At 38.0% G+C, this 27088-nt stretch overlaps 1 protein-coding gene across 8 annotated transcripts in view; it reads right to left on the bottom strand.

The window, feature by feature from the left end:
- The window catches only part of Rph (Rabphilin), a 695894-nt gene that overhangs the window by 111207 nt on the left and 557599 nt on the right, over positions 1-27088 (bottom strand). For all 8 annotated transcript variants that reach the window (XR_016549578.1, XM_090406051.1, XM_090406050.1 and 5 more), the window contains one exon: positions 12071-12194. Coding sequence is in view for 7 of the 8 variants with exons in the window: in XM_090406051.1 (XP_090262177.1) it covers positions 12071-12194 (124 nt within the window). In the remaining variant the exon portion in view is untranslated. The remainder of the gene's footprint in view (positions 1-12070; positions 12195-27088) is intronic.

The following is a 27088-nucleotide window of genomic DNA, read 5'->3' on the forward strand; positions in this document are numbered from 1 at the left end:
AAGGTCAGAATTGGATGCATAACGGTGGAAGAGAAGATGAAGATAACATAAGATTTCATTATTTACTTTTATTTATATTTAGTATACTTAAATGTTTTGTTTGTATTTGTTTGTACTTTTACTTATATAGTTATACTCCCTCATGCTTATTTAGTGTTTAGTTGTAATAGTTCCTCGACACTATTTTGAATAATGGTGGCAGCGGCAGTTAAAATTGCAAATCATATCACCAGGTCTTCCCCCATTTAAGGACTCCGTTTTGCATGATGTCATATGAGATTTTGTAGCATGTGGGACTTGTGGAATGTATGCATCCCGGTGGTCGGTGGTTGTATATGTGGCAGGTGAGAGAAGGGTAAATACATATATGCGCAAAATGCAGGCAATGGGAAGAACTTGATGAGTAAGAGATGACTGTAACTGACCTCGTTGAGTCAGGGGCGTGAGATTCTCCATGTAGAGAGATGAGTGGTATGATAGAGAGCGAGAGAAATATGAATAAAATAATGAGAGTGGGGAGTATGGAAAGGATGAACGATTATGAAGTTTTTGGAGATGATCTCAATTGGGGGTATGAATGGCAAATAAGAGTGGCTGATTTGCAGAGAGAGATAGATGAGCTGAAAGAGCAGGTGGAATATCTAAGGAATGAGATGAGAACTGTGAAAGATGAGATTAGGCGAATGGAAGAGACGAATGCAAGGCGAATCAGAGTAGGAGTGAGAGAGAGTTACGGGAATGATAGAAGCGGAGAGAATAGGAACAGTAGAAGAGTGGGAATGAGAGAGAGTTATGGGAATGATAGAAGAGGAGAAAATAGAAAGAGTAGAAGAGAGGGAATGAGAGAGAGTTATGGGAATGATAGAATAAGAAGAGTAGAAGAGAGGAAATGAGAGAGAGTTACGAGAATGGTAGAAGAGAAGAGAATAGGAACAGCAGAAGAGAGGGAATGAGAGAGAGAGTTATGCAAATCATAGAAGAAGAGAGAATAGGATAAGTGGAGAAGAGGGAATGAGAGAGAGTTATGTGAATGATAGAAGAGGAGAGAACAGGATAAGTGGAAGAGAGGGAATGAGAGAGAGATATGGGAATGATAGAAGAGAAGAGAAGAGAATGGAAACAGTAGGAGAGAGGGAATGAGAAGAATGGGAAGAAGCAGTGGAACCAGGGATAGAGTGATGTCAGGAAGGCAGGTAAGTAGGGGAACACAGAGAGAAAGTGTTAGAAGGGAGAGAGAGAGTGATGGATGCATGTGAACAATTGAGGATCAGGGTGGTAAGAGGTGTAATGTATGGGGGACTCAATGATCCATGGTGTACAAGATAGGATGCGTGAGGAGTGTTTGCCTGGAGGAATGATAGAAATTGTGGCTATGGCAATTAAGAAGAGTGAAAGGGTGAATGAGATGATTGTAATGGTAGGAACAAATGACTTGAGAGGTAATGTAAATTGGGCAGCAAGAGATATGAGATTCTTGCTTGAGGTTGTATGAAAGAGGATGCAGAGAAGAAAGATAGTGTGCGTGTTGCCTAGGTATGATAGTGATGAGCTGAGCAGAAGAGCAGTAATACTGAATAGCATAATAGCTAGAATGTGTTAGAAGAGAGGATTGGAATATGTGGAAGCTTGCAGGGCATATGAAAACAGAAAGGAATTGTATGCGAGAGACTGCTTGAATTTGAATGAGGAAGGACATAGGTATCTAGAGAGATTGCTGTTCTGAATGAGTCGGTGTGTCAATGCAGGGAAACTAGAAGGCCCAGGTTGGATGGTAGTAGGGGTGGTCTCTTGTGGAAATGGGTACTTGGGAGAAGGGGGATGACATCAGGTAACACTGAGCCCAGTGGAGTCTAGAGGGAATAATGCTGGGTATAGAAACAATGGCATTTATATGTTATATACTAATGTTAGGAGTATCCGGAATAAGGGAGAGGAATTGGTGGTGCAGATAGTATCAGCCTGGCCAAACATTATTGGGATCAGTGAGACGTGGTTGACAGAAGAGGATATAATAACAGGAACAGAAGTTGCTTGGTACAGCATTTTTCGGCAGGAAGGAAGGGAAAGCGTGGTGGTGGAGTACTGCTTATGATAAGTGATGACTTATGTCATTTAAGAGTGGAGGCTTTGGAAGGTACTGACACTAATGATTTTGAAAGAATATGGTGTGAGGTACAAGGCGGGCAAGACAGGATATTTAGTGGGGTGTTGCTACAAACCAAGGAGCACAGAGGGTGGGGACCAGGAGATGTTTAGACAGCTGAGCTTGGCAAGTGCAAGAAGAATGATTATTATGTGAGATTTTAACTACAGCAGTATAAATTGGGGAGAGGAAGATGCATGTAGCAATAAGAGAATGAAATTTTTAGAATTCTTGAGGGAAAAATGTGTTAGGCAACATGTAACACAGGGAACAAGAGGTTCAATAGTTTTGGATTTGGTCATAGCATCAGAAGAGTTGATAATAACTGAGATGACATCTCTCCCACCAGTTGGAGAGCGTGATCATGTGGTTTTGACTTAGAAGATGAATAGACATGCAGGAGTCTATTCAACTTGCTTAGACAGGCAGGAGTCTAGGGAAGAGATGGGAACGTATGTGGAATTATAAGGCAGGTGATTATAGTAGTCTTAGACATCAACTTGGGGAAGTTTCATAGAGGGAGGAATTGGAAGGCCCGGATATCATTAGTGCTTGGGAAATTGTGAAGGAATATTTGTTAGCAGCAATAGTAAGCTGTATTCCACAAGTGAAGAAGAGAACACAATTTGGAGTAAAGTGGATTACAAGGAATATTAAACAGGAACTGCATGTGAAAAAGAGGCTATGGAAGAAATATAAGGAGACAGGTGAAGAGCAGATGCATGAAGAATACAAGACACATTCAAGGAGAGTAACTATTATGGTAAGGAAGGCGAAACTGGAATATGAAAAGAGATTGGCCCTAAGATCCAAAGAAAATCCTAGGGAATTTTTTAGCTATGTGGCCAGTAGGAAGAGAAATGATTGTGGAGGAATGAGATTGTGGGATAAAAATGGGAATAGAGTGACTGATGCGCAGGACATAGTGAAACTGTTCAATGAACACTTTATTGGAGTATTTCATCCTGGAGGAGTCAATTTTAATACTAGAGGGATAGGGCAGGTTCTAGGTTTAGAGGTGCAGGAGGAGAGTGTGTTCAAAATACTCTCGATGTGAGTAAAGCTGTGGGACTGGATGGTGTTTCACCACAAGCTTTGAAAGAATGTGCTAAAGAACTGACAGCTCCTTTGACCTGGATTTTCGATGAAAGTCTGGCTACAGGAAAGGTACCCAGGGAATGGAAGGTAGTGTCATCGCATAAGGGCGGTAGCAGACTGGAAGTGTCTAATTATAGGCCAGTTTGTGTGTCATCAGTAGTTGTTAAGACCTTGGAGAAATTAGTGAGGGACTGTATACAGCATTGGGCATATGAGAATAATGTTATCTGTGAGAGTCAACATGAATTTGTGAAGGGATGCTCTTGTTTTAGTAATATGCTAACCTTTTATAATAAAGTTTCAAGAGCAGTAGATGAGAGAAAGGCATATACTGCCATTTTCTTGGATTTAGCAAAGGCATTTAACAGGGTGCCACATGATAAGCGATATTTAAGTTGCAGCACATGGGTTTGGATGTCAGGTTGGTCAACTGGATTCAGGATTGGCTGTCCAATAGGTATCAGAGAGTTGTGTATGGTGGAGCAATTTCAAGGAGGCAGAGGGTTACAAGTGGAGTCCCACAGGGCCTACTACTGGGACCTATGTTGTTTAACCTTTATATCAATGACATTGTCAGTGGATTGTAGGTGGATATTCAACTGTTTGCAGATGATGTGCAGCTAGGAAGGATTATTAGTAATAGTGCAGATGGTAGAGGATTTAAATAAGCAAACCTGCATGAGGATTTGAATAAGCTAGACAGATGGGCAAATTAATGGGGGTCTCGGTTTAATGCAGCAAAATGTAAGGGCTTGAGGTTTGGGGAGAGAAGAGATCTTCGGTTGGTGGTTGATAGAAACCTGAAATTAATGGACATATTGCAAAGGTGGTGAAGGTAGCACAGAGGATTGCTGCAATAATGAGAAGGATGCTGACTTGCAGAGATAAAAGAGTTATCATTCCATTGTATAAGACCCTGATCAGACCACACTTAGACCATTGTTCTCAGATTTGGTCCCTAGGATTTGAAGGGGATAAATTAACTGTGGAAAGGGTACAAAGGGAGATAACAAAAATGGTTTCAGGACTGTACAATGTTAGTTATGAGGATCGGCTGAAGGAAACGGAACTGTAGAGTTTGATGAATAGAAGAAGGAGAGGTGATATGATTGAGACTTTTAAACTGTTGAGAGGTTACAGGGTTGACACTGAGGAGTTCTTTCGCTTGGTTGAATAGCGAGAAGGAGTAATGACAAGGGACCATCCCTGGAAGTTACGAAAGGAAACTGTGAGCAAGAGGGTGAGGAATGGTTTCTTTGGATGGAGGGTAGTTGAACCATGGAATGCATTGCCTGATAGAGTGGTGAGAGCGAGAACGGTCAATGAGTTTAAGGAGTGGAATGATAGACTTTGTGTTTCCTAGGAGGGACCTCCCACGATGAGTCTTCATATTCTTTGTGTTTCCTAGGAATGACTTCTCGCAATAAGTCTTTTGACTCCATGGAGACCTGAAGAATAATAATAATAATAATATCTTATCATTAAAATAATAAGTTATTAGCGCAATTATCTGGATTAGAGAAATTTGTTGGACATTTTCCCACTTGGTTATACTATAAATTAAATATACTAAGAAATTATATACTTGGTTTAATCCTTTATCCAAGTGTAAGCAAAGAAGTTTGAGCTTGAACTATTTTCAGGGCTGGAGCAACTCGTATAAAGAAGCTAATGGTTGAAACCGGTATGGATGGTGACCCTTCCCATAATGTGTAGCTTGTACATGTCCACAAGGAGATAGTCTTTACATTATGTGCCTTAGTATCCCATAATGTACATTATGGGATACTAAGGCAAGTGATGTCAAGTCATTATCTTCTCTATACGAGTTGTCCCAGTCCTGAAAATTGTTCATGCACAAACTTGTTTGCTTATACTTGGATAAAGGATTAAACCAAGTATATAATTTTTTGGTATCTTTAATTTATAGTATATTTATAGTATAACCAAGTGGAAAAACATCCAAAATATTCAATTTTATTTGTTAGGTTGTCAGATTGTTTCATTTCTCTTTGTTTCTTCATAATGCATCTCGTTTCTTCAGAAATTTTGTGTTGTGTTCTCTGGTACCAGCTATTTCCAGTGAGCCTTGAAAAGGTTTTGGGTAATAATATCAGTCCTGTTGTCTATATTTATTCATGCAGCTCATTATACCACATCTTTAGACACACTCAAAATCTCTGCAGATGCCATCCTCTCAGGCAAGGCATTCCAATCATTCACAACTCTGCATGCAAAACAACCTGCCTCTTACCCCCCCCCCCCACTCACACCCTCCTTATACAGCTTCCAGGGATGACCTCTGGTTCTCCCCTCATCTCCCATCATTTTCATAAAACCTTTTCAAATTGATCCTATAGCAGCCACTTACTATCTTCGAGATCTCTATTATATCACCCCCTCTTCTTCATTCACTAGACTTTGTAAATTGCATGTTTTTGTCTGTATAATTTGAAATGTTTAACTTACTCATTGTGTATAACATGCTACTTTGTGCTATGAAGATGCTGATTTGAAATTCAGTGAAATATGTCAGTTAATAATTTTTTTTTTAAGATATATTTCATTTTGTGTTGTTAATACCATTAAAATCAGTTATGAATAATGTTCAACACCGAAGCTTTTCTATTAGATTGGTCTTTAGGGTAATTACTTTTTAATCTGTATGTTAATGATATCGGAGAAAGTTAGAATGGGAATTATTCAGCTGTTTGCAAATGAGGCAAAGCTGGGAGGAAGTATGAGATGTAGAGATCATGTTGTCGCTTTATTAGAGGACTTGAATAGATTGAGTGAATGGGTGGCAGAGGAGAGTGGGGTTACCAGTTCAATGTTGTAAAAGTGTAAGGTTTTAAAATTTGGAAAACAAAGATGGGATGCAGAGTATACACTTGGTGGGGATATATTGGAGGAAAGAGGAAATAAGAGATCTGGGTGTGATAGTGGATAGGGAAAAGTAAAGAGATTCTATTTCCTTTGTACAAGGCCTCGATTAGGCTACACATGGACTACTGAGCACAGATTTGTTTACCTGGTTTTCAAAAGGATAAAGTAGTATTGGAAAGGGTCCATAGGCAATTGAGTAAGGTGATTTCTGGTTTTTGAAATGTTGAGTTATGAAGAAAGGTTGAGAAGATGTAATTTACAGTCTAGTGGATAGGAGAAGTAGGACTAATATGATAGACATGTATAAGCTTTATTGTACAATGAAACCTGTGGAAAATTCATGACTAAACAAACACATGTAATAACCACTGTAATTCATTTCGAAATAGCCAAAATAATCTATGATGCCAAACCTTCGGACTTGAATATCCCACCATCAGAATTGAAAGCTCTTACCTCCTTAAAACATAATAAGAACATAATCATTACCAGAGCCGACAAGGGAAATACCACTGTAGTTCTAGATACCATATCATATAACCGCAAAATGAATTGACTATTCTGAGATCGAAATACATATGCCAAACTTGATTATGATCCTACAGAAAGACTGCTCAAGAAACTCAACAAGTTACTTGATGAAACCACTTCCTTAGATGAAGAAACAATAAAAAAACTCAGGACATACCATGCTAGGCATCCTAGAATATGCGGTGTACCTAAGCTTCACAAGAATAATGTTCCACTCAGACCAGTTGTGGATTCTATTAGCAGCCCGACTTACAAATTATCAAGATTTTTATCTAACCTTCTCCATCCTCACATAGGCCGCTCAGCCTCATCAATTAAAAATTCAACAGAGTTTCACACAAAAATAAAAGACATTCAACTGTTGGAAACTGACATGCTAATTAGCTTCGACATTGTCTCCCTCTTCACTAATATTCCCCATAAGGAAATAGTAGACTTGTTAACTCAAAAATTTCCATCTGATATTGTTGAATTATTGAAATTTGTTATTACATCCAGTTACTTCACTTGGAAAGAGAAAATTTACAAGCAAGAGGAAGGAACAGCGATGGGGTCTCCCTTATCACCAAACTTAGCCAACATGTTTCTAGAATACCTTGAAGAAAAAATTTTCACGTTTAAATCCAAACCAAAAATTTGGCTACGATATGTTGATGACGTTTTTGCTGTCTGGGGTCATTCCAAACAAGAACTAGATAAAATAAACCTTCTTCATCCTTGCCTCCAATTCACACTAGAAAAAGAATCTCCACAGGGTATCTCCTTTCTGGATTTACACATCTAAAGAAACAAAGATGGTTCCCTCTCCACTTCTGTCTATTGCAAGCTGACATTTTCAGTTTGCTACATTCACAATTCTTCTGCTCATCATCCATCTCAGAAATTTGGCATCATTAAATCATTAGTAACCAAGTAACCAAAGCACACAGATTCTGCTCCTCTGAAGAATCTCTAAACAAAGAATTGGAAATAATAAAAAATACAGCCATACTAAATGGATACAATCTTAAAACAACTCAAAAAATCATCAGTCACTTCCCCACACATCAACCTAGACAAGAACAAGCCCATAGGATTATCATACCTTATGTCAAAGGCATCTTCAAACGCCTTTCAAAAATTATGAAGAAATACAAACTTGCTACTACCTACAAACCAATCAACCAGAGATCTATAACTTGTTACCTTCTCCTAAAGATAAACTCTCACCTCTGATGCTACCTGGTGTATATCAGGTTCCATGCTCCTGTAAATTGTCTTACTATGGACAGACAGGTAGATCTGTTTATAAATGCATTTGGGAACATCAAGACCATATCCGTCTTATCAAACTGTAGAAATCTGGCCTCGCACAACACGGAGTTGTAAACCCAAACCATAGGATTCATTGGAAAAAGACCAAACTTCTACATAGGTCTTTATATAAACATAAACGTTTATATAAAGAAAGTGCTGAAGCCCTACTTCACAGACCAAATCTAAACTGTAATGACTTTCTTCCTATTCCTGAAGTATGGGAAATTGTCATATAAAATTGTGTAAAATTATTTTTTTTATATATGTTATCTTATTTGAATGCAATCTATTTTTTTTTATTTTTTTCCCTTCCAGATATTTTTTAATTTAATTCTATAACATGCTACTGCACGCATAATGGGATTCCATTATAATCATGTGCCCTAACTGTATCTTATTCCTAGTATTGTTTGAATTATTATTATTATTATTATTTATTATTATTATTATTATTATTATTATTCAGGCCTCCAAGGAGTCAAAAGACTCATCGAGGGAGGTCCTTCCTAAGACATAAAGTCTGTCAAGACTCATCGAGGGAAGGTCCCCCCCTGAGAAACAAAAAGTTTATCATACCACTCTTTAAAGTCACTGACCGTTCTCGCTCCCACCACTCCATCAGGCAATGCATTCCACGGCTCAACCACACTCCACACAAAGAAACCACTCCTTACCCTCTTGCTCACAGTTTCCTTTCGTAACTTCCAGGGATGCCCTCTTGTCATCACTCCTTCCCGCTGATCAACCAAGCGAAAGAACTCCCCAGTGTCAACCCTGTAACCACCTCTCAACAGTTTAAAAGTCTCAATCATATCACCTCTCCTTCTTCTATCCACCAAACTCTGCAGTCCACATTCTCTCAGCCGATCCTCATAACTATCCTTGTACAGTCCTGAAACCATCTTTGTCATCCGTCTTTGTATCCTTTCCACAGTTAATTTATCCCCTTCAAATCCTGGGGACCAAATCTGAGAACAATAGTCCAAGTGTGGTCTGATCAGAGACTTATACAATGGAATGATAACCCTCTTATCTCTGCAGGTCAGTGTCCTTCTCATAATAGCAGCAATCCTCTGTGTTACCTTCACCACCTTTGCAATATGTCCCCTAAACTTCAGGTTTCTATCAATCATCAACCCCAGATCTCTTGTCTCCCCTACTTCCTCCAGTATAACTCCTCCCATAGAGTATGCAGCATCCCATCGATGTTTCCCAAACCTCAAGACCTTACATTTTGCTGCATTAAACTGATACCCCCATTCTCCCATTCATTTGCCCATCTATCTAGCTTATTTAAATCCTCTTGCAGGGCTACCACATCTGCGCTATTACTAATAATCCTTCCCAGCTTCGCATCATCCGCAAACAACTGAATATCCCCCTGCAATCCACTGGCTATGTCATTGATATAAAGGTTAAACAATATAGGTCCTAGTACTGAGCCCTGTGGGACCCCACTTGTAACCCTCTGCCTCCTGGAAACTGCTCCACCATACACAACTCTCTGATACCTATCAGACAGCCAATCCTGAATCCAGTTGACCAATCTGACATCCAGACCCATGTGCTGCAACTTAAATATCAGCTTATCATGTGGCACCCTGTCAAATGCCTTCGCCAAGTCTAAGAAAATTGCAGTATATGCCTTTCCCTCATCTAATGCTCTTGTAACTTTATTATAAAAGGCTAGCATATTGCTAAAACAAGAACGTCCTTTCACAAATCCATGTTGATTCTCACAGATAACATTACCCTCATCTGCCCAATGCTGTACACGGTCCCTCACTACTTTCTCCAAGATCTTAACAACTACTGATGACACACAGACTGGCCTATAATTAGACACTTCCAGTCTGTTACCACCCTTATGCAATGGCACTATCTTACCTTCCTTCCATTCCCTGGGCACCTTTGCCAAAGCCAGACTTTCATTGTAAAGCCACGTTAAAGGTATTGTCAATTCGCTAGCACATTCTCTCAAAACTCGTGGCGAAATACTATCCAGTCCCACAGCTTTACTGACATCCAGAGTACTCAGTATCTGAAACACACTCTCCTCCTGTACCTCCAGACCTCGTACCAGTCCTATCCCTCTAGCATTAAAACTGACTCCTCTAGGATGAAATACTCCAATAAAGTGTTCATTGAACAGTTTCACTATGTCCTCTGCATCAGTCACTCTATTCCCATTTTTATCCCACAATATCATTCTTCCACAGTCATTTCTCCTCCTACTGGCCACATAGCTAAAAAATTCCCTAGGATTTTCTTTGGATCTTAGGGCCAATCTCCTCTCATATTCCAGTTTCGCTTTCCTTACCACACCAGTCACTCTTCTGGCCTGTGTCTTATATTCTTCACCCATCCTCTCTTCACCTGTCTCCTTATATCTCTTCCATAGCCTCTTTTTCGCATGCAGTTCCTGTTTAATGTTGTTTGTCATCCACTTTACTCCAAATTGCGCCCTCTTCTTCACTCGTGGTATACAACTTACCATTGCTGATAACAAATATTCTTTCACAATTTCCCATGCACTGGTGATATCCCGGCCGTCCAATTCCTCCCTCCATGAAACTTCCCGAAGTTGACGTCTAAGACTATTATAATCACCTGCCTTATAATTCCACATAAGTTCCCGTCTCTTTGATACTCCTGCATGTCTATTCATTTTCCATGTCAACACCATATGGTCACTCTCTCCAACAGGTGGGAGAGACGTCAACTCAGTTATTATCAACTCTTCTGATGCTATAACCAAATCCAAAATTTTTGAACCTCTTGTTCCCTCTGTTACATGTTGCCTAAGACATTTGTCCCTCAAGAATTCTAGAAATTCCATTCCCCTATTGTTACATGCATCTTCCTCTCTCCAATTTATACTACTGAAGTTAAAATCTCCCATAACAATCATTCTTTTTGCACTTGCCAAACTTAGCTGTCTAAACATCTCCTGGTCCCCATCCTCTGTGCTCCTGGGTCTGTAGCAACACCCCACTAAATATCCTGTCTTGCCTACCTCTACCTCACACCATACGCTCTCAAAATCATTTGTCTCACTTCCTTCCAAATTCTCCACTCTTAGAGGACATAGGTCATCACTTATCATAAGCAGCACCCCACCACCACGCTTTCCCCTCCTATCCTGACGAAAAATGCTATACCCAGCGACTTCTATTGCAGTTTTTATATCCCCTTCTGTCAACCACGTCTCAGTGATCGCAATAATTTTTGGCCAAACATTAACTGTATGATATTTAGGATGAAATATTTAAGTATTAAAACTTATTACTGTGGTTATTACATGTGTTTGTTTAGTCATGTATAAGTTTGTAAGCAGTTCTTATCAAATTAATGTTGAGGAGGTTTTTCAGAGAATGTTGAGAGGTGGGGAGGAAAACAAGATGTCATCCCTGGAAACTGTATAAGGAGAGCATGAACAAAGGAGTGAGAAGGAGGTTTTTTTTTTTTTGCATGGAGAGGTGAATGATTGGAATGCATATTCTGAGAGTGTGGTGTCTGCAGAGAACATGAATGTATTTAAGGTGCAGTATAATTATTATTTATTATTATTATTATTCAGGCCTCCATGAAGTCAAAAGACTCATCGTGGGAGGTCCTTTCTAAAAAACACAAGTCTATCAAGACTCATCGAGGGAGGTCCCTCCTAGGAAACACAAAGTCTATCATACCACTCCTTAAATGCATTGACAGTTCTTGCTCTCACCACTCTATCAATGCATTGCCTGATGGAGTGGTGAGAGCGAGAACCATGGTTCATGGCTCAATCACCCTCCATGCAAAGAAACCATTCCTCACCCTCTTTCTCACAGTTTCCTTTCGTAACTTCCAGGGATGCCCCGTATCATAGATGTGGTTATGGCAGGAGGCCTCCCATAATGAGTTTTTACTCCATGGAGGTCTGAGAATTATAATACTTGTCAAGTTCCATACATCTATCTATCTATCTATCTATATATATATATATATATATATATACAATCAAACATCCAAGGATATCAATAGCTTCCTAAACTCCTGCAGCAGGTCTTCTTTTATCATCACTAACTTAGCCTAAATTGATTCAGTGCACTCCCTGCTAATATGATTAAGTCTTACCTGTAAAGCTTTATCCAAATAAACATTGAGATGTTTAACTTGGTTTGGTCGTAATCTTTTAAGAGTTACTCTTGCTTCACCAATGAAATCATGCCCAAAGATATCATCATCTAAAACTGACAACCTAAAACATAATTATAAATTGTGATTTAGATATAAGCACTGAATTTATTATTATTATTATTATTATTATTATTATTATTATTATTATTATTATTATTATCATCAGACTGCTATGGATTCAAAAGACTCATCATTGGAAGTCACACTGCCACATATATAACTCATGTCTTAAATACATTCACTATTGGCACACTCACCATACAATCAGGTAACACATTCCAATCATCTACCACTCTCATACAAAATGCTACTCTTCACCACTGCTTTGTTTTATATATAAAACACCCTCACACATGAGTGGCTTGAAGGCCTATAGCAAATCATTGCCATGTGTGAATAGAGGTTGAGAGAAAAGCAATCTGTCAATATTCCTTTTGATAGATGGAAATTGTAGTCTTTGTGGAATGCTTCATGGGGGAAGGCAGGTTCACAGAGCTGAGGTGGATGGAATAAATGATCAACAGATGTAGCAGGTGCGGTGAGTCAGCAATTCAAACTGTATAAAAAAGGATATTGAGCAGGTACTGCTTGTGTTACTGTTAGTTTAGAAAAAATGGGGGGGGGGGGGGCATGATGGATGCCAGTTCTGCTGAACAGCATCCATGGAAAGGTCTATAGAAGACACAGAATACAGTGACTGTCTGTGAGACAATGACTGAAGAGAGGGTCATCAATTAATTAAAATTACCTCTTCTGAACAGCATATAGAATTTTTAGAGAGAGACTTTTGATGCACTGCCTTATATGTGAGGGTGGAAATCTAAAGTCATGCAGATTTGGAATTTGTATGAAGTTAGTAATAGAACAAATGAAAAGTAACATCTTGAGTGAGAAAGAATAATGCAGAGTTTTTGGAAACCAAGAATGCTATAGAAGTAATGTGTTTATACGAGAAAAGTTAGGAGTAAGTGTCAGTCTGAGAAGAGATATCTCTTGACTGTTAACTGAGCATTATCTAAGATAAGAGGAGAAGAAAAAATGTTTTTATTATGAGAAAAAAAGGCAATATTGTGTTTAGGAAGCATTGAAGGCAACCAAGTTGTCATCATCCCAGCAAAGGATTTATGCAGTGTTATCCCTTCAAGATAATATTGAAGCTTGAGAAGTGCAAGGTTGTTGTATGAGCAGGAGGAATGGAGAGTAACATCATCAGCAAAACTTGGATAGGATTTATGGTTAATGAGAGAAGTTTGTTTATGCATATGAGGAAGATGGTAGGTCAGGTCAGAGGATGAAACTAAATAGATCACAGTATGGTGGATTTCAGGCATGATGCCTACACCAGTACTTAAGTTGCCTGAGAATGATTTGATGCCTGCATATCACACCTGAATGGCTGCCTTAATGTTCCCATTTTAGGGGCCTCATTGCCCGAGGCAATCACATCATAACAGTACGAAAGCAGCTCCAGATAGTATTGTCTTTCAATGTGCAAAGTACGAACAGTATCAATGCAGTGGCTAGATGAGATTCTGGCTTAGAGGCATTCAGTCATCATCCTACATTAAGAACCTAAAGGCATTCAGTTTTCAATGCACGTGAAGCATGACATGGCCATGCATCTAACCACAGGTATAGCTTCAATAGGATTAGCCATATATTTACAGCAATGGAGTCCAGCATCTTATTAATGCCAGGTTAAGGCTGTCGAGGATTCAGTCTGTGGAATGCTCACTTTTATCTGATCATCATCATCATCATCAAATTCCTGCCATGTACCCTCAAGGGGTGTACAGGATATGACAGTACTACATGAAAAAATTACATCATTACTAACTTCCTATCTACAATTTTCCTCCAAATCAGTCTGTTACTTGTCAAGACTCCAACATTATCAGATCTTATATTTCTATTATCTAAGGCACTTTGTACCGTATCAATCCACCTATACCTTGGTCTTCCTCTGGGTCGTTTTCCTGCCAACCTGGCAGAGAACACTTGTTTTGCTAATCTTTCCTCTCCCATTCTATTTAAGTGACCATACCACCTAAGATTAGCTCTGCTAACGCATTCCTGGATGCTGACAATGTCAAGTTCTTTCCTAATATCCTCATTTTTAATATGATATTGCCATTGATGCCGAATGTTGAAAGTTTATTGATGCCATCTGTTCACACCTCTAATCTTTCTCAGGACTCTCATATCTGCGGTCTCTAGTCTTTGGTCAAGTGTTTTACTTCTGACCCAGCTCTCAGATCCATAAGTTAAAACTGGTTTGAACACTGTCTTATATACAGCTAATTTAGTGTTCCGACTAATTTCTTTCTTATTCCATATGAATTTATTCAATTGACTTCCCACCGTACCAGCTTTGCTGATTCTGTTGTCTATTTCTATATTTAATTTACCATCTTCAGTAAAAATCGTGCCTAAGTAGTGAAATGTTTTACTTGTTCCACAGGTTCTCCATTCACAACACAGTTGAAATTTTCAATGATTCTGCCTATTTTTATTGTCTTTGTCTTTTTATTGCTGACCTTCATACCATATCTATTACAACAGCTATTCAATTTAGTCAGAGAATCTTGCAGACTTGTAGCGGATTTATTTAGAAGTATAACGTTATCCGCATAAAGCAAAGAGCTGATATTAACAACTCCAATTTTGATATCAGGTTTAATACTACATTCCTTCATAATGTGATCCATATAGATAATGAATAACAGAAGGGATAATGTACATCCTTGTCTCACACCAGATTTAACATTAAACCATCTTCCTGTACTTCCTTCAATTCTAACTGCTGACTTACAACTCAAATAAAGACTAAGTATTGCTTGATATAATGCCCCATTGACACCATAACTGCAGCATATTGAATAGCTTCTCTCTTGGCACCTTGTCATATGCCTTTTCCAAATCGACAAAACTTAAAAACAGATCTTTGTTATATTCCCATGCTTTCTCGACTATTTGTCGTAAAGTGAAGATCTGATCCTGACAGCCTCTATTTGACCTGAATCCAGCTTGTTCTTCACCAAGCTTTTCTTCAACAATTCTTCTCAACCGTTTCTCAAGTATACTTGCATAGATCTTGCCAGGAACACTCAGTAGGGAAATACCTCTGTAATTCTCACATTCAGTTTTATTTCCCTTTTTATATATGGGTACTATGAGAGCTCTACTCCAATCATCGGAATTCGTCCCTCTGTCCAGGCTTTCTGAACTATGAAGTGCAGCCACTGTAAGACTCTTATACCACCATACTTCAGCATTTCTGGTCGGATATCATCTACTCCTGCTGCCATTCCACATTTGAAGCCTTTGATGCCTTTTTCTACTACAAGTATGGATATGTAATCCTGACTGCATGCCTGGTCAGTGTTTTTTATCGCTGTGCTGTCATCACTGCTTGTTTCATTTAGCAGTTTTTTAAAGTAATTACTCCATACTTCAAGGATATCTTTTTCTCCTGTTTTCATGTCACCTTTATCATCTCTAATTCCTTTTACAGCACTCTTTCCTCCATTCCTAAGCTTCTTCAACAACCTCCAGAATATTTTGCCACCTTCTTGATATTTATTTTCTATATTCTTGCCAAAGTCCTCCCATGACTTTTGTTTAGTTAGTTTTACACACTGTTTAGCTTTCTTACATTTGTCTCTGTATTCTGTAAGAGTAAAAGCTGACTTATTTGCCAGGAACTTTTGATATGCTTTCTTCTTTTCCTTCACTGCCTCTTTAACTTCCTGTGTCCACCAGGGAGTTCTGATTTTTTTATTCTTGCACACAATCTCACCACATGCCTCTCTGGCAGAATCAATCAATGTTTTCTTCAGAGTTTGCCACTGAATCTCCAAGGTTTGATTCCTGTTCTCAAACTCTTTCATTTTCTTTTCAATAATCTTTCTGTATTTTAGTCTACAGTTCACATCTGAGAGCTGCTCAACTTTTATTCGCTTTAAAACTTTCTTACATGTTATTCTTTTCAATGCGAAATTCAATTTTATCCTGCTCAAGACTAAATAGTGATCACTTCCAATTTCAAATCCTCTGTACACTCTGGTTTCCTGCACCAGGGAGAAAACATCACTATCAACAATAACATAGTCAATGAGACTTTTCTTATTCCTAGCCTCTTCTCTCCATGTGAATTTGTGCACATTTTTATGTTGGAACATGGTGTTAGTAATAACCAGTCCATGTCCTGAGCAGAAATCCAACAGATATTTGCCATTATTATTAGCTTTGCTCTTTTCTCCAAATTTTCCCAAAATATTTTTGTATGTCTCACAATCATTTCCTACTCTGCTATTTAGATCCCCAACAAGGACCAACTTTTCCTTTTTCATTGTGTCAGTTGCTTTTTCTAAAGCCTCAAAAAATTCCTCCACTTCTACCTTAGTAGAACCTTCTGTGGGACCATAGGCACAAATAAGTCTCATTGTCCAGTTCCCCATTCTCATATTTGCCCACATTACTCTACTTGAGACTGACTGCCATTCAAGAAGATTAGCCTCGTATTTTGTGTTGAATACTATGGCTACTCCTTCTTTTCCTTGATTGTCATTGCCTGAATATAACATTTTGTATTTATTGCTCAGAAAGATTTCACCAGTTTTGGTCTTTTTTGTTTCAGTCACCCCTATTATGTCGATCTGGTACTTATCTAATTCCTCAGCTAGATCCATTTCTTTGCCATTCAGGCTTCTTACGTTGATAGTACCGATCTTTAACTCTGGTGATGTTGAGTTGGGGTGTGTTTTCAGAATTGTTCCGGTAGCTGACTTTTCGCTGTTCGCCCTGGTTCCCTTGCGAAAACAACGGGGACCTTGTTTAACCGGGCGATGCCCCAGCCGGCATGAAATTTTGTCATGTTGTACCATCATTTTTTATTTTGGTTTAACCAATAAGAATACAATTTGGTCGGCTAAATCCCAAATTGCCAGCCCATCCTCGTTTGTTCAGTATCAAAGTAGATACCCAACAGGGTGCACCACGAGAAGGTGAGGATTGGACATTAGGTCAGAAGCCCTGGTCGGTTCTCCGCATTCCTTTAAAGGCTATGTGGAGGTCTCCTCTCAGTTATACAGCTTTGACCCTTAAGCACTCCACTTTTATCTGATAATGAACTAAAATTTACCAAGCACATTATCTCTGATCCCATCTTAACCTAACTTATTTTAATTACAGTCAGATTTTAGCCAGGTTCAGAAGTATCTCCAGTTAATTTGTTAACCAAAATTGACAGCTTACCATGACTCAACTTAATCCTGGATGTCATCCTTTCCCATAGGCATCCTCAAATCTTTGTTCAACAGAGCACATGTTATCTGTCCAATTCCCAAGCTCACCAAAACTGAGCATCATCCAATGCATCATACTGCAAAATGGCTTCACCTCAATTCAGAAACACTGAATTGCCTATACACAATGACATACTAGAACTACAGCTCAACAGACTGAAATCAAGAAAGCCCCCTCTCTGTGAAGCTAAACACCTGAGAACGACCACTACAACACCAAAGAACAATGGAAGCGAACGTAGAGCATAAATACCAATGCTCAACTCCAAACTTTTTTTCTTCTAGGCATCATCTCAACATCCCAGGTATGGAACTGAGCCGAAAGACTTGGACAACGCTGAACAGGATTTGCACCGGACATGGAAGATGTGCAAGCTCTCTCTCTACAAGTGGGGAAAAATTCCCTCACCGGAAGGTGACTGCGGGAACCCGAATCAATCAGTCCACCACATCTCTACTGAGTGCAGTCTTCATGCATACACAGGCCAAAGAAACGACTTCCTGGAGGTGACACCACCTGTTATAGACTGGATCAGACAACTTGATATTAACCTGTAAGTGTTTTGTTTGTTGAGAGTATAAGTGTCTTTGTTTTATTCTAATTGTTTGTCACTTACTTTCTATATATTTATTTTGACTTATGTACCTTTATAACTGCATGTAGATTGCCATTCGCTAAATAAATAAATATGGCTTCACCTTGGGGAAGTTTAAACACATCCTAGACACTTACAAGCCTATCCCCTAAGAACCCCGAAAGTGTAGAGCAAGTCCCTATCCCATAGATCATAGACAACTTGGAGACAATTGGAAAGATCTTAAGATGATAGAATTTAGTCTCTACATTCTTTCCTATAACAAAATCTCCTCTTGGTTACCATCCATGAAAGACCAGCAATCTACTTCTTTCCTCCTGATGTTTATCAGGTTCAGTCTGAATGCCTCTGCTGGTACTTTGCACAAACAGGACATTCTATCAAAAACTGAATGCAAGACCAAATATCTTATGTTAACAACATTAACTCTAAAGCATCTGTCCTTTCCAAGCATGGAGTGGATGCCGAACACAATATCCTCTGGTCCAATACTTGTCTTTTGCATCACTGGTTTTAGGCTTGAGCAGTTATTTAACGAGAGTGTGGAAGCACTTCTACACCGCCCAAACTTAAATCAGAATGACTCCTTTTTTTTACCAAAATCTGGAAGAGTTTCCTCATAAATGGAAAGCAATAGTGTGATTGATCCCCTACGTGTTTTTTTTTTAAATGTAATGCTGAGTCATTCAATTATTTATCTAAATTTTGTTATTTTTTTTAATTTCGGATCATCTTAATTTTAGTTTTACCTTTAAATTCATCCTGTGATTATGCTAATGCACTGATGATGTCCAGTTAGTTTCTGGTTGAAATATTTGCAATAATAAAAGTTATTTATTCTTGTGAATATATGAGTCTAATAATCTCATTCTCCTAGATTCTGCTTCATTATATACTAGAAATGTTTTATCTGGTACACTTCCTAATGATCACTTATTATCTCAACCTTCTCTTCTGTTTCTGTCACTTTCCTACCATCGTCACTGATTAAAGTTATCATTCTTCCTCTTACACATTATATAGAAAAAAAAAACTCTTTAGGATTTCCTTTGGCCTACTTAGCTAATTTCCTCACATAATTTGATTTAGCCTTCTTATATATTTATGTATTATGCCAAGGCATTTGCAAGGATTCCAGATGTGAGGCTGTTATATGCAAATAGACTAGTGACATGAATAAGAGAGTCTCATTTGCTAACTGCTGCTCATACTGCACTTTCACTACCTTTACTCTTGCTCTTTGTATTCCTCATGTAACTGATTATTGTAACTCATCTCATACTGCATCTACAATGTCTTTTTCTTCAAGATTGCATGTTTCACCTCTTCAGCCATCCATTTTACACCTACCTTATTTAATCTCCTGACCTTTGGAATACACTCAGTAATTCCCAAACCTGGAAAAAATACACAGTTTCCTGAAAATTACAGACCAATCAGCCTTCTTTCATACATAGATAAGATAGCCAAACGTGCTATTCTCACACAGGTTCAAGAGGCAACAGATATCAACCATGTCATTCAATATGAACAATTCGGCTTTAGGAAATATCACTCCACAACGCTACAAATTTACAGAGTTATCGAACATATAACCCAAGGGTATGAATGGCACCAACACTCTTGTTGTGCAGTTTTCCTGGACATCACTCAGGCATTTGATAGAGTGTGGCATAACGGACTAATTTTTAAACTACACGAAGTTGGTATTCCATTACCACTAGTTCTACTTATCAAATCATATCTAAATAACAGAAAATTTAAAATAAAACTCAACGGTATCAGATCCACAGAGAGGAGAATCATGGCCGAAGTCCCTGAAGGCTCTCTGCTATCTCCCCTACTCTTCTCCATATACATGGTAGATCTCCCCAAACTGTTCCCAGCTATCGCCGCTCTATATGCCGATGACACAATCATTATAGCCAGATCCCTCCGTTCACACCTGGTCACAATCAAGCTGCAGAGAGCAGTCAATGAATTGGAGGATTGGTACACCAAAAGCTCTGCAGTACTTTTCACCAGACGTAAAGCAGAACCGGTCACACGACTAAAAGCAACATCAACAGACTTCAGATAATACAGAATAAATGTTTAAGATTGGCATTTAATGCCCCATGGTTCATCAGAAACATCCAGTTACATCAAGAAGCCAATCTTCCAGATATTAAGACCTACATGACAGGCAATGCGGAGAAATTCTTCACAATCACGGATAATCACCCAAATCAGCTAGTTCGACAGGCAGCGGACTACAAGCCCTCAGATCATTTCAAACATATAAAACCGAAATCCTCCATCGCAAGAGAAAGCTGATACAGTCTTAATGCTCACAATGAGTGGGTAAATTACCCACAATAATCTCATCACCCACAATCTAAAATCCAGATGAAGGGATAAAGAGTCAAGGACTCAGTCCATCAACCAATTAAGTTCAAAGTTCAATACACTCAGTCACTGCCTCTGTCAGATAGTTCATGAGCAGCAATGATTCCCTTTCCATCCAATTCTTCATTCCAAGATATTGCTATAAGCAGCCTCCTGAGTCTGTCATAATCACCAGCCTTATCGTTCCACATATAACCCTTTCTCACAAAAGTCCAGATATCATCATTGATCACCACCCAAGTGATCATGGTTACTTTCATCAACTCAAAGAAGATGTGATACATCAAATCCAACACCTTTGATCCTTGTTATGTACTGCCTAAGATAGTTGTAACACAAAAATTCAAGAAATGCATCCTCTTTGATTCCAGATACTGTCTCTTCATTCCAGTCTATATTATCATAATTGAAATCACCCATAATGATCACTCTTTTCTTATTAGCCAGAGCAATTTCTCCATAAATTTCCTTCTCACTGCCTTCCACATTACCAGGTCTATAGCAACACCCTACTAAATATTTCATCCTGTTCACCTCCACTTAACACCATACTGCTTCAAAACCACTGTCACTATTTGCTCCTTACATCTCCATCCTAAATGTGCAAAACTCCTCTGCCATCATCAACAGCATTCCTCCTCCCTTTCAACATTGTCTGCCTTGATGAAAGACTACACATCCCTCCATCTTTATTCCTGTCAGAATGGTATCCTCGTTCAACTACATTCACTTATTCTAACAATTTTTGGGTGAATTATCAATGCCACATTTTCATTCCCCTTGTTTCAGATACTTCTAGCATTGGTAACCATACACACTAGCTGATTTCTGTTTCTGTAACAAGTCCCACTGACCTTACTTCTCCAATATGACTCCTCCACCCCCCCCCCCTCCATTCTTCTCTATTATCACTAATATTACACCTTTCCCAAGTCATGGCACTGCTTCAAACTGCCTGCATGGCAGTTAGTAATTGTGTGTAATTACTAACTGCCAAGTAATAACTAACTGTAATTACTAATTTCCATGTGTAATCGATCTGCATGGCAGTTCAATTACACATGGAAATTAATAAGAAAAAAAAGAAATTTAATATAAAGCACTAATATTTATTAAGATATAAATATTTACAAAGAGAAAATGGAACTGCTACATAAAGCCAGAAAGGAATGAGCAAAAAAGCCAGAAAGGAATGAGCAAAGGTTACAGAGTGCTTCTGTTCTGCCAGTCCCATGTTCTATTAAGAACCTGTGGGAACTTAGAATATATTTATTAACATAATTATAAATGAACATAGTTGAAGGGAAATGGAGTGCAAAGCTTATTATAAAGCACTGTACTATACCTGTTCATGTAAAGTACAGAGGTTTAAACAAAAAAATTACTAACTTAAAAATAAAACAAAATTTTAAAAATTGCAAATAGAACTGTATAGAAATATACAACAATTATTGAGTACAGTGAATAAAAAGTGTATGTAAGACATGCCAACTAAATCAAACTGGGAAAAGTGTGTTGTGCATATGTGTAGTTAAATATATACAAAAAAATTAATATACATGGGGAAAAAATATATATATATATAACTACACACATACAAATAAACAAAAAAGAAAGTATAAATAAAGTATAATAAATACATGAAAAAAAATACACATATATACAAAAAAAAAAAACTGTTCATATAAGCACTGCCGATAGGTATTACAATTAATATGCAATAGAAGATTATTGGTAAGAATTCAAGGTTACTATTTCTCAGAATTTTGAAATGTTTAGACCATCATTTTGATTAAGACACTGAATTGAATCTGAAGAACTTCATAACATTCTTTGAAGATCTCTCAGATTTCAAAGAACTTGTGTGAAGAATTAAAGTCTAAGTCTTTCATAATTATCAGTTTTGTAGTTCAACAGAAATCCTTTCTTGATGGAGAATTTCATGCATTTATTCCAGAGATCCAAGCAATTAGAGGTGGAGTGTCTAGTTTGGTTATGAATACATCTTCTAATACTTTTACTAGATCCAACATTCTCAAACCCCCAGTCCCCCTCCATCACATGCTGTTTCAAGTAATTATCCCTTAATAACTGTATAAATTCCATTTCCATCTTACCATGTTCCCTTATTCCTCTTCTTGTTCTATTATCATTAACCTATATGAAAATACAATAACCCTTACATTCTATCCCTCTAACTATATAATTTTCTGTCAACGGGTCTCACTGATGCTGATAATTTTTGGCTGAGTCAAGCTGACCAAGCTGCCAAAAACTCTACTCCTTTATTTCTGATATTTTCTGGTATTAATGTACATGCATTTCAGCATCCTCTTATATCCACAATTATCCTTGTTTACTGTCATTATGAACCCATTCAGATTGTACACCTGTGAACCTGCATTTGGCATTGCATAATCATTTCTGTACACACATGCACGCACACACTGCCCTGTCCCTCCACCCCACCCCAGTAATTCTAGTTTCCCTGATTTTGCCCTTCCAACCTCACACTGAACAACATTCACATCCAATACAAACCATTCAAATGCAATACATCATGCATATATAATCATTTTGTCCATCAAATTCACTCCATACAGCTATAAACTACACACCATTCCTCTTGCATAATCTTATGAATTACTCATTCTCAGTGAATCATGTGAGAAAGGAAATATTGTGTCTGCCTTAGTATGATAGGACTGAATGAAGAAGGGTCATGACTCAATATTTATTTTCTCAGTATTCTTTTTTGCTTCTATCAGCAACTCTTTCATATCTTCACTCACTGCATACTAACAGCTTCACTAACATACCTCATCTTTGCACCAATTAAACATACTTTCATCGCTTTCTCATTAAGTACACCTCTTATCACTGAATTTCTGCACAATACCTTCTTCTTACTCTCAGTTTCTCACTCTATCATATTTCCCCTATTCACTTTTTTTCATTCTTTCTCCTGTTGTGCCATATAACAGTTGTTTCTCCAGTCACTTAAGCTTTCATTTTGTCCCATGAAGGATTCTGCCATTTTTCTTATACACATATAAAATATGTGTATAAGTACCATATAAGATGCTTTTTAATCGATATCATAAACACATTCAACTACACAGTCTAAAATAACTAAAACACTGCAAATAATAATTACTAAAATTACTGATATTTACAAAAATAAAAAGACTTGTTTATATGCCACATACCACATAGGTTCTTTCATATACAACAACAACAACAACATTGTTTGCAAAATATAACTTTATGCACTTTTGGGAGGGAAAAGATTACAAACAGTTACACCCCGAGTTATGTAACACATGACTTACATAAATTCACAGTTACATAATAAATCTACTAGTGCATATAAACACGTTTACAGCTTTGCATAGGTGCGTCTTTGACAGCCTTATTGCAGTACAGCAGTAGATGCCTTGCACGATTAGCTCAGTCACTTGTTATCACTGCTAGTTTCATTGTTTTTTTACCCTTAAAATGCAAATGCAAAACTGAATGTGCTGGTAATAAATCTAAAAAACAAAGGTCTGCAATTACTTTAGAAGAAAGGTTGAAAATAATTTATATGTATGAAGGCAGGAAATTTCTATTAACAATAGCTTTTGTTGATAGAATAAATCATCCTATTTCGACAGTGAATACAATAGTGAAGGATAAAGTTTGCATTGTGAGGTAGCATTGAAGGGCACAATTATTACCAAGAAGAGGCTGGGCCCTGATATCAGAGATGGAGAAATTGTTGTCTCACTGGATCGAAGATCTGACACAGAAGCGGATACCGTTAAGATTACTGATTATCCAGGAGAAAGATAATTTAAGTCCTTATATAAGGATTTAAAAGAACAGGGTGGCATCACAGATGCAGAGAGTACATTCAAAGCTCGTGCTGGATGATTCAAATGATTCAAGAAACGTACAAACATGCACAGCATCAAAATCATGGGTGAGGCAACAAAAAATATTAAAATGGAAAATATCTGATTAATGGCAAAAAAATTAATGTAAGACATCGGTATGAGTAGATATTGAATATTTTATTGTATGTATGTAATTTACAAATTTGACTTACGTAAAATTCAAGTTACGGAGTGTATGCCTTACGTAACTCGGAGTGTCACTGTATTTCTTATCACAGTGATGGTACTGTTGATGGGGAAATTGATGAGACCAGACATTTTGGAGTGATGGACAGAGAGAAGTTCAGAGGCATACTGCAAAACAGGACAGTAGTATTTGGATGTTGAAGAATACAACAAGATAGAGAAGATATTATTTCTCTTTATAAGGATATTATTTGGCTAAATCTTAAGTACTGTGCACAAATTTGGTCAGGTTTCTTGGGAATCAGAAGATGGTAAAGAGGATTCAGAGATGAGTGATCAAGCTAGTGAAAGGTCTGTGGAATACTCAAGTAGGAGGAGAGACTGATGCTATGTGGGTTGCAAAGTTTAGTTAAGAGCAGAGGAGAAGGGGCATGATAGAAACTTTTTTTAAAGGGTTGTTCTATAAAATTGACACACTGGAAAATTTCAATACATGATTAAACTGTGTCAGAGTGTGATTAGTAAGGGTGTGGACACTAGATTTTTTGCTTGGAGAGTGCTGAATGATTGAAATGGACTGCTAGAGGCAGTCATGAGTGTCCTGACAGTGGATCAGTGAATCAGTTTAAGGAGAGGTATAATTAGTTATTGAGTAAATAATGGTACCATGGTCCTCTGCGATACCCATTTGACTCCATAAAGATAAACATATAATAATAATATTAGTAAGAATAATAATAACTTTTTTAATTTAATAATTCTGTATTGAATGTTCCAGGAAAAGTATGTGCAAGCAAAGGTTAAGCAAACGTCGAGAAAAAGGTTAAGAAAAATTGTGTAAAACAGGCTTGTATGCTGCCTCAACATTATTTATAATCTGTAAGAACCATGTTATTATGGAAAGTGGGAAATATTAAGCTTAGTTTTTAGTTCTTTCTATGCAGATGATAGTATCCTATTAAATCTATTGGGGGTGGGAGAATGAGTAGAATAGTTCAGGTGTTGGACATGAGGAAGAAATGAGCAAGAGTGTTAGTGGCAGTTGTAGCAAATGAACTACATGGACATAAGGACCATGTGAGGGCGAATATTAGGAGGTTATTGAGAAGAGTGAAAGATAACAGTGTAGTAGGAAAGGTTGTCAGTGTGTTGCCAAGATATGACAATAATGAGTTGAGATGGAGAGCCAAAATCATGGTATGCAGCAGAGCTAGCATACCATGTGTTTGAGGAAAGAATGGAATTATAGAGGTATGATGGATTGCACTTGAATGGCTTTGGAGTGAGTGCACTGGAGAAAGTGTTGCTAGATGGTAGTACAGTGTGTGATGTGTGCAAGAGATCAGAATCAACAGATGAAATGAAAAATTAGGTGACTGATATTGAAAAGACAGAAGTGCTTGGCAGTGGAAAGAGTAGCAGTGTGAGAGATGAAGAGGGAAGGGGAATGCAAGAGGAACAGGAAATGGAGAAAGCCCGGGTAAACAGGGAGACATAGCATAAGGAGAGTGAATGTGCATATGAAGATGGCGTATACTGTGATGTGGGTGGGAAATTTGAGACTGAGCAGATATATGTGGTAAGTGGTGAAAAAGGTGATTGGGCAGTGTGATGGTGTGGTGGGGAAATCACAACCAACAAGTGGCTATGATAGGACTGGTTATAAACCTAAAAATGAATTACTGTGTTTGTTTACAAATGTCAGAAGTATCAGAAATAAGGGAGATAAAATGGTTTCAGTGATTGAGTTTATTCATCCCAAAATCATTGGAATAAGTGAAACATGGCTGAATGAAGATGATATTCTAATGGAATAAAAATGGAAGGATACAGTATTTTTCACGAGGATAGAAAGGACAAGAAGGGAGGGAGGAGTGCTGCTGATAATAGCAGGGGAATTATGTCCACATACAATAGACATGAAAGAGGGAAAGAGTGGCAATGGTTATGAGGCAGTGTGGTATAATGTGGAGATTGACAGGAAGACATATTTAGTTGGATGTTGATATAGGCCTGAGAATGTGGAGGGTAGTGATGAAGAAAAGTATAAACAATGTGGATTAGTGAACAAAGCAAAGGTAATTATTATAGGTGCTTTTAATCGTAGTGGTATAGAACGTAATGAAGAGACAGCATTTGAGAATAAGGAAAATGAATTTCTTGAGTTCTTGAGAGATAACTATCTCAGGTAGCATGTAAAGGAGAGCAAGCAAGGAATGAGAGTTTTAGATCTGATCATTTCATCAGAGGATGTAGAACCTTCATGAAGTCCATTGGTCGAAAAGACCTGGGCTTGATTCTCATCCATGACGAGGAACCTTTATCTGGTCTCTTTCAATGAAAGGTGAGTTAGCCAGTCTCATACAGAGGTAGAGGGTTTTTCATCCGGAAACTCATGTTTTACATATCCCAAAACAGGCAACTCAGCTCCATGCATGCACACACACACACACACACACACACACACACACACACACACACACACACACACACACACACACACACACACATGCATTACAGTCAGGAATACCTAAGACCCAGCCATAGACCTGATTCATCAGCTATATGCCGGTCCCGACCCCAGATAAAAATGGACTGAGA

This window comes from Typopeltis vanoorti, chromosome 16 (assembly GCF_054136105.1).
Source record: "Typopeltis vanoorti isolate ZY-2024b chromosome 16, IOZ_Tvanoo_1.0, whole genome shotgun sequence".
Taxonomy (NCBI): Eukaryota; Metazoa; Arthropoda; class Arachnida; order Uropygi; family Thelyphonidae; genus Typopeltis; species Typopeltis vanoorti.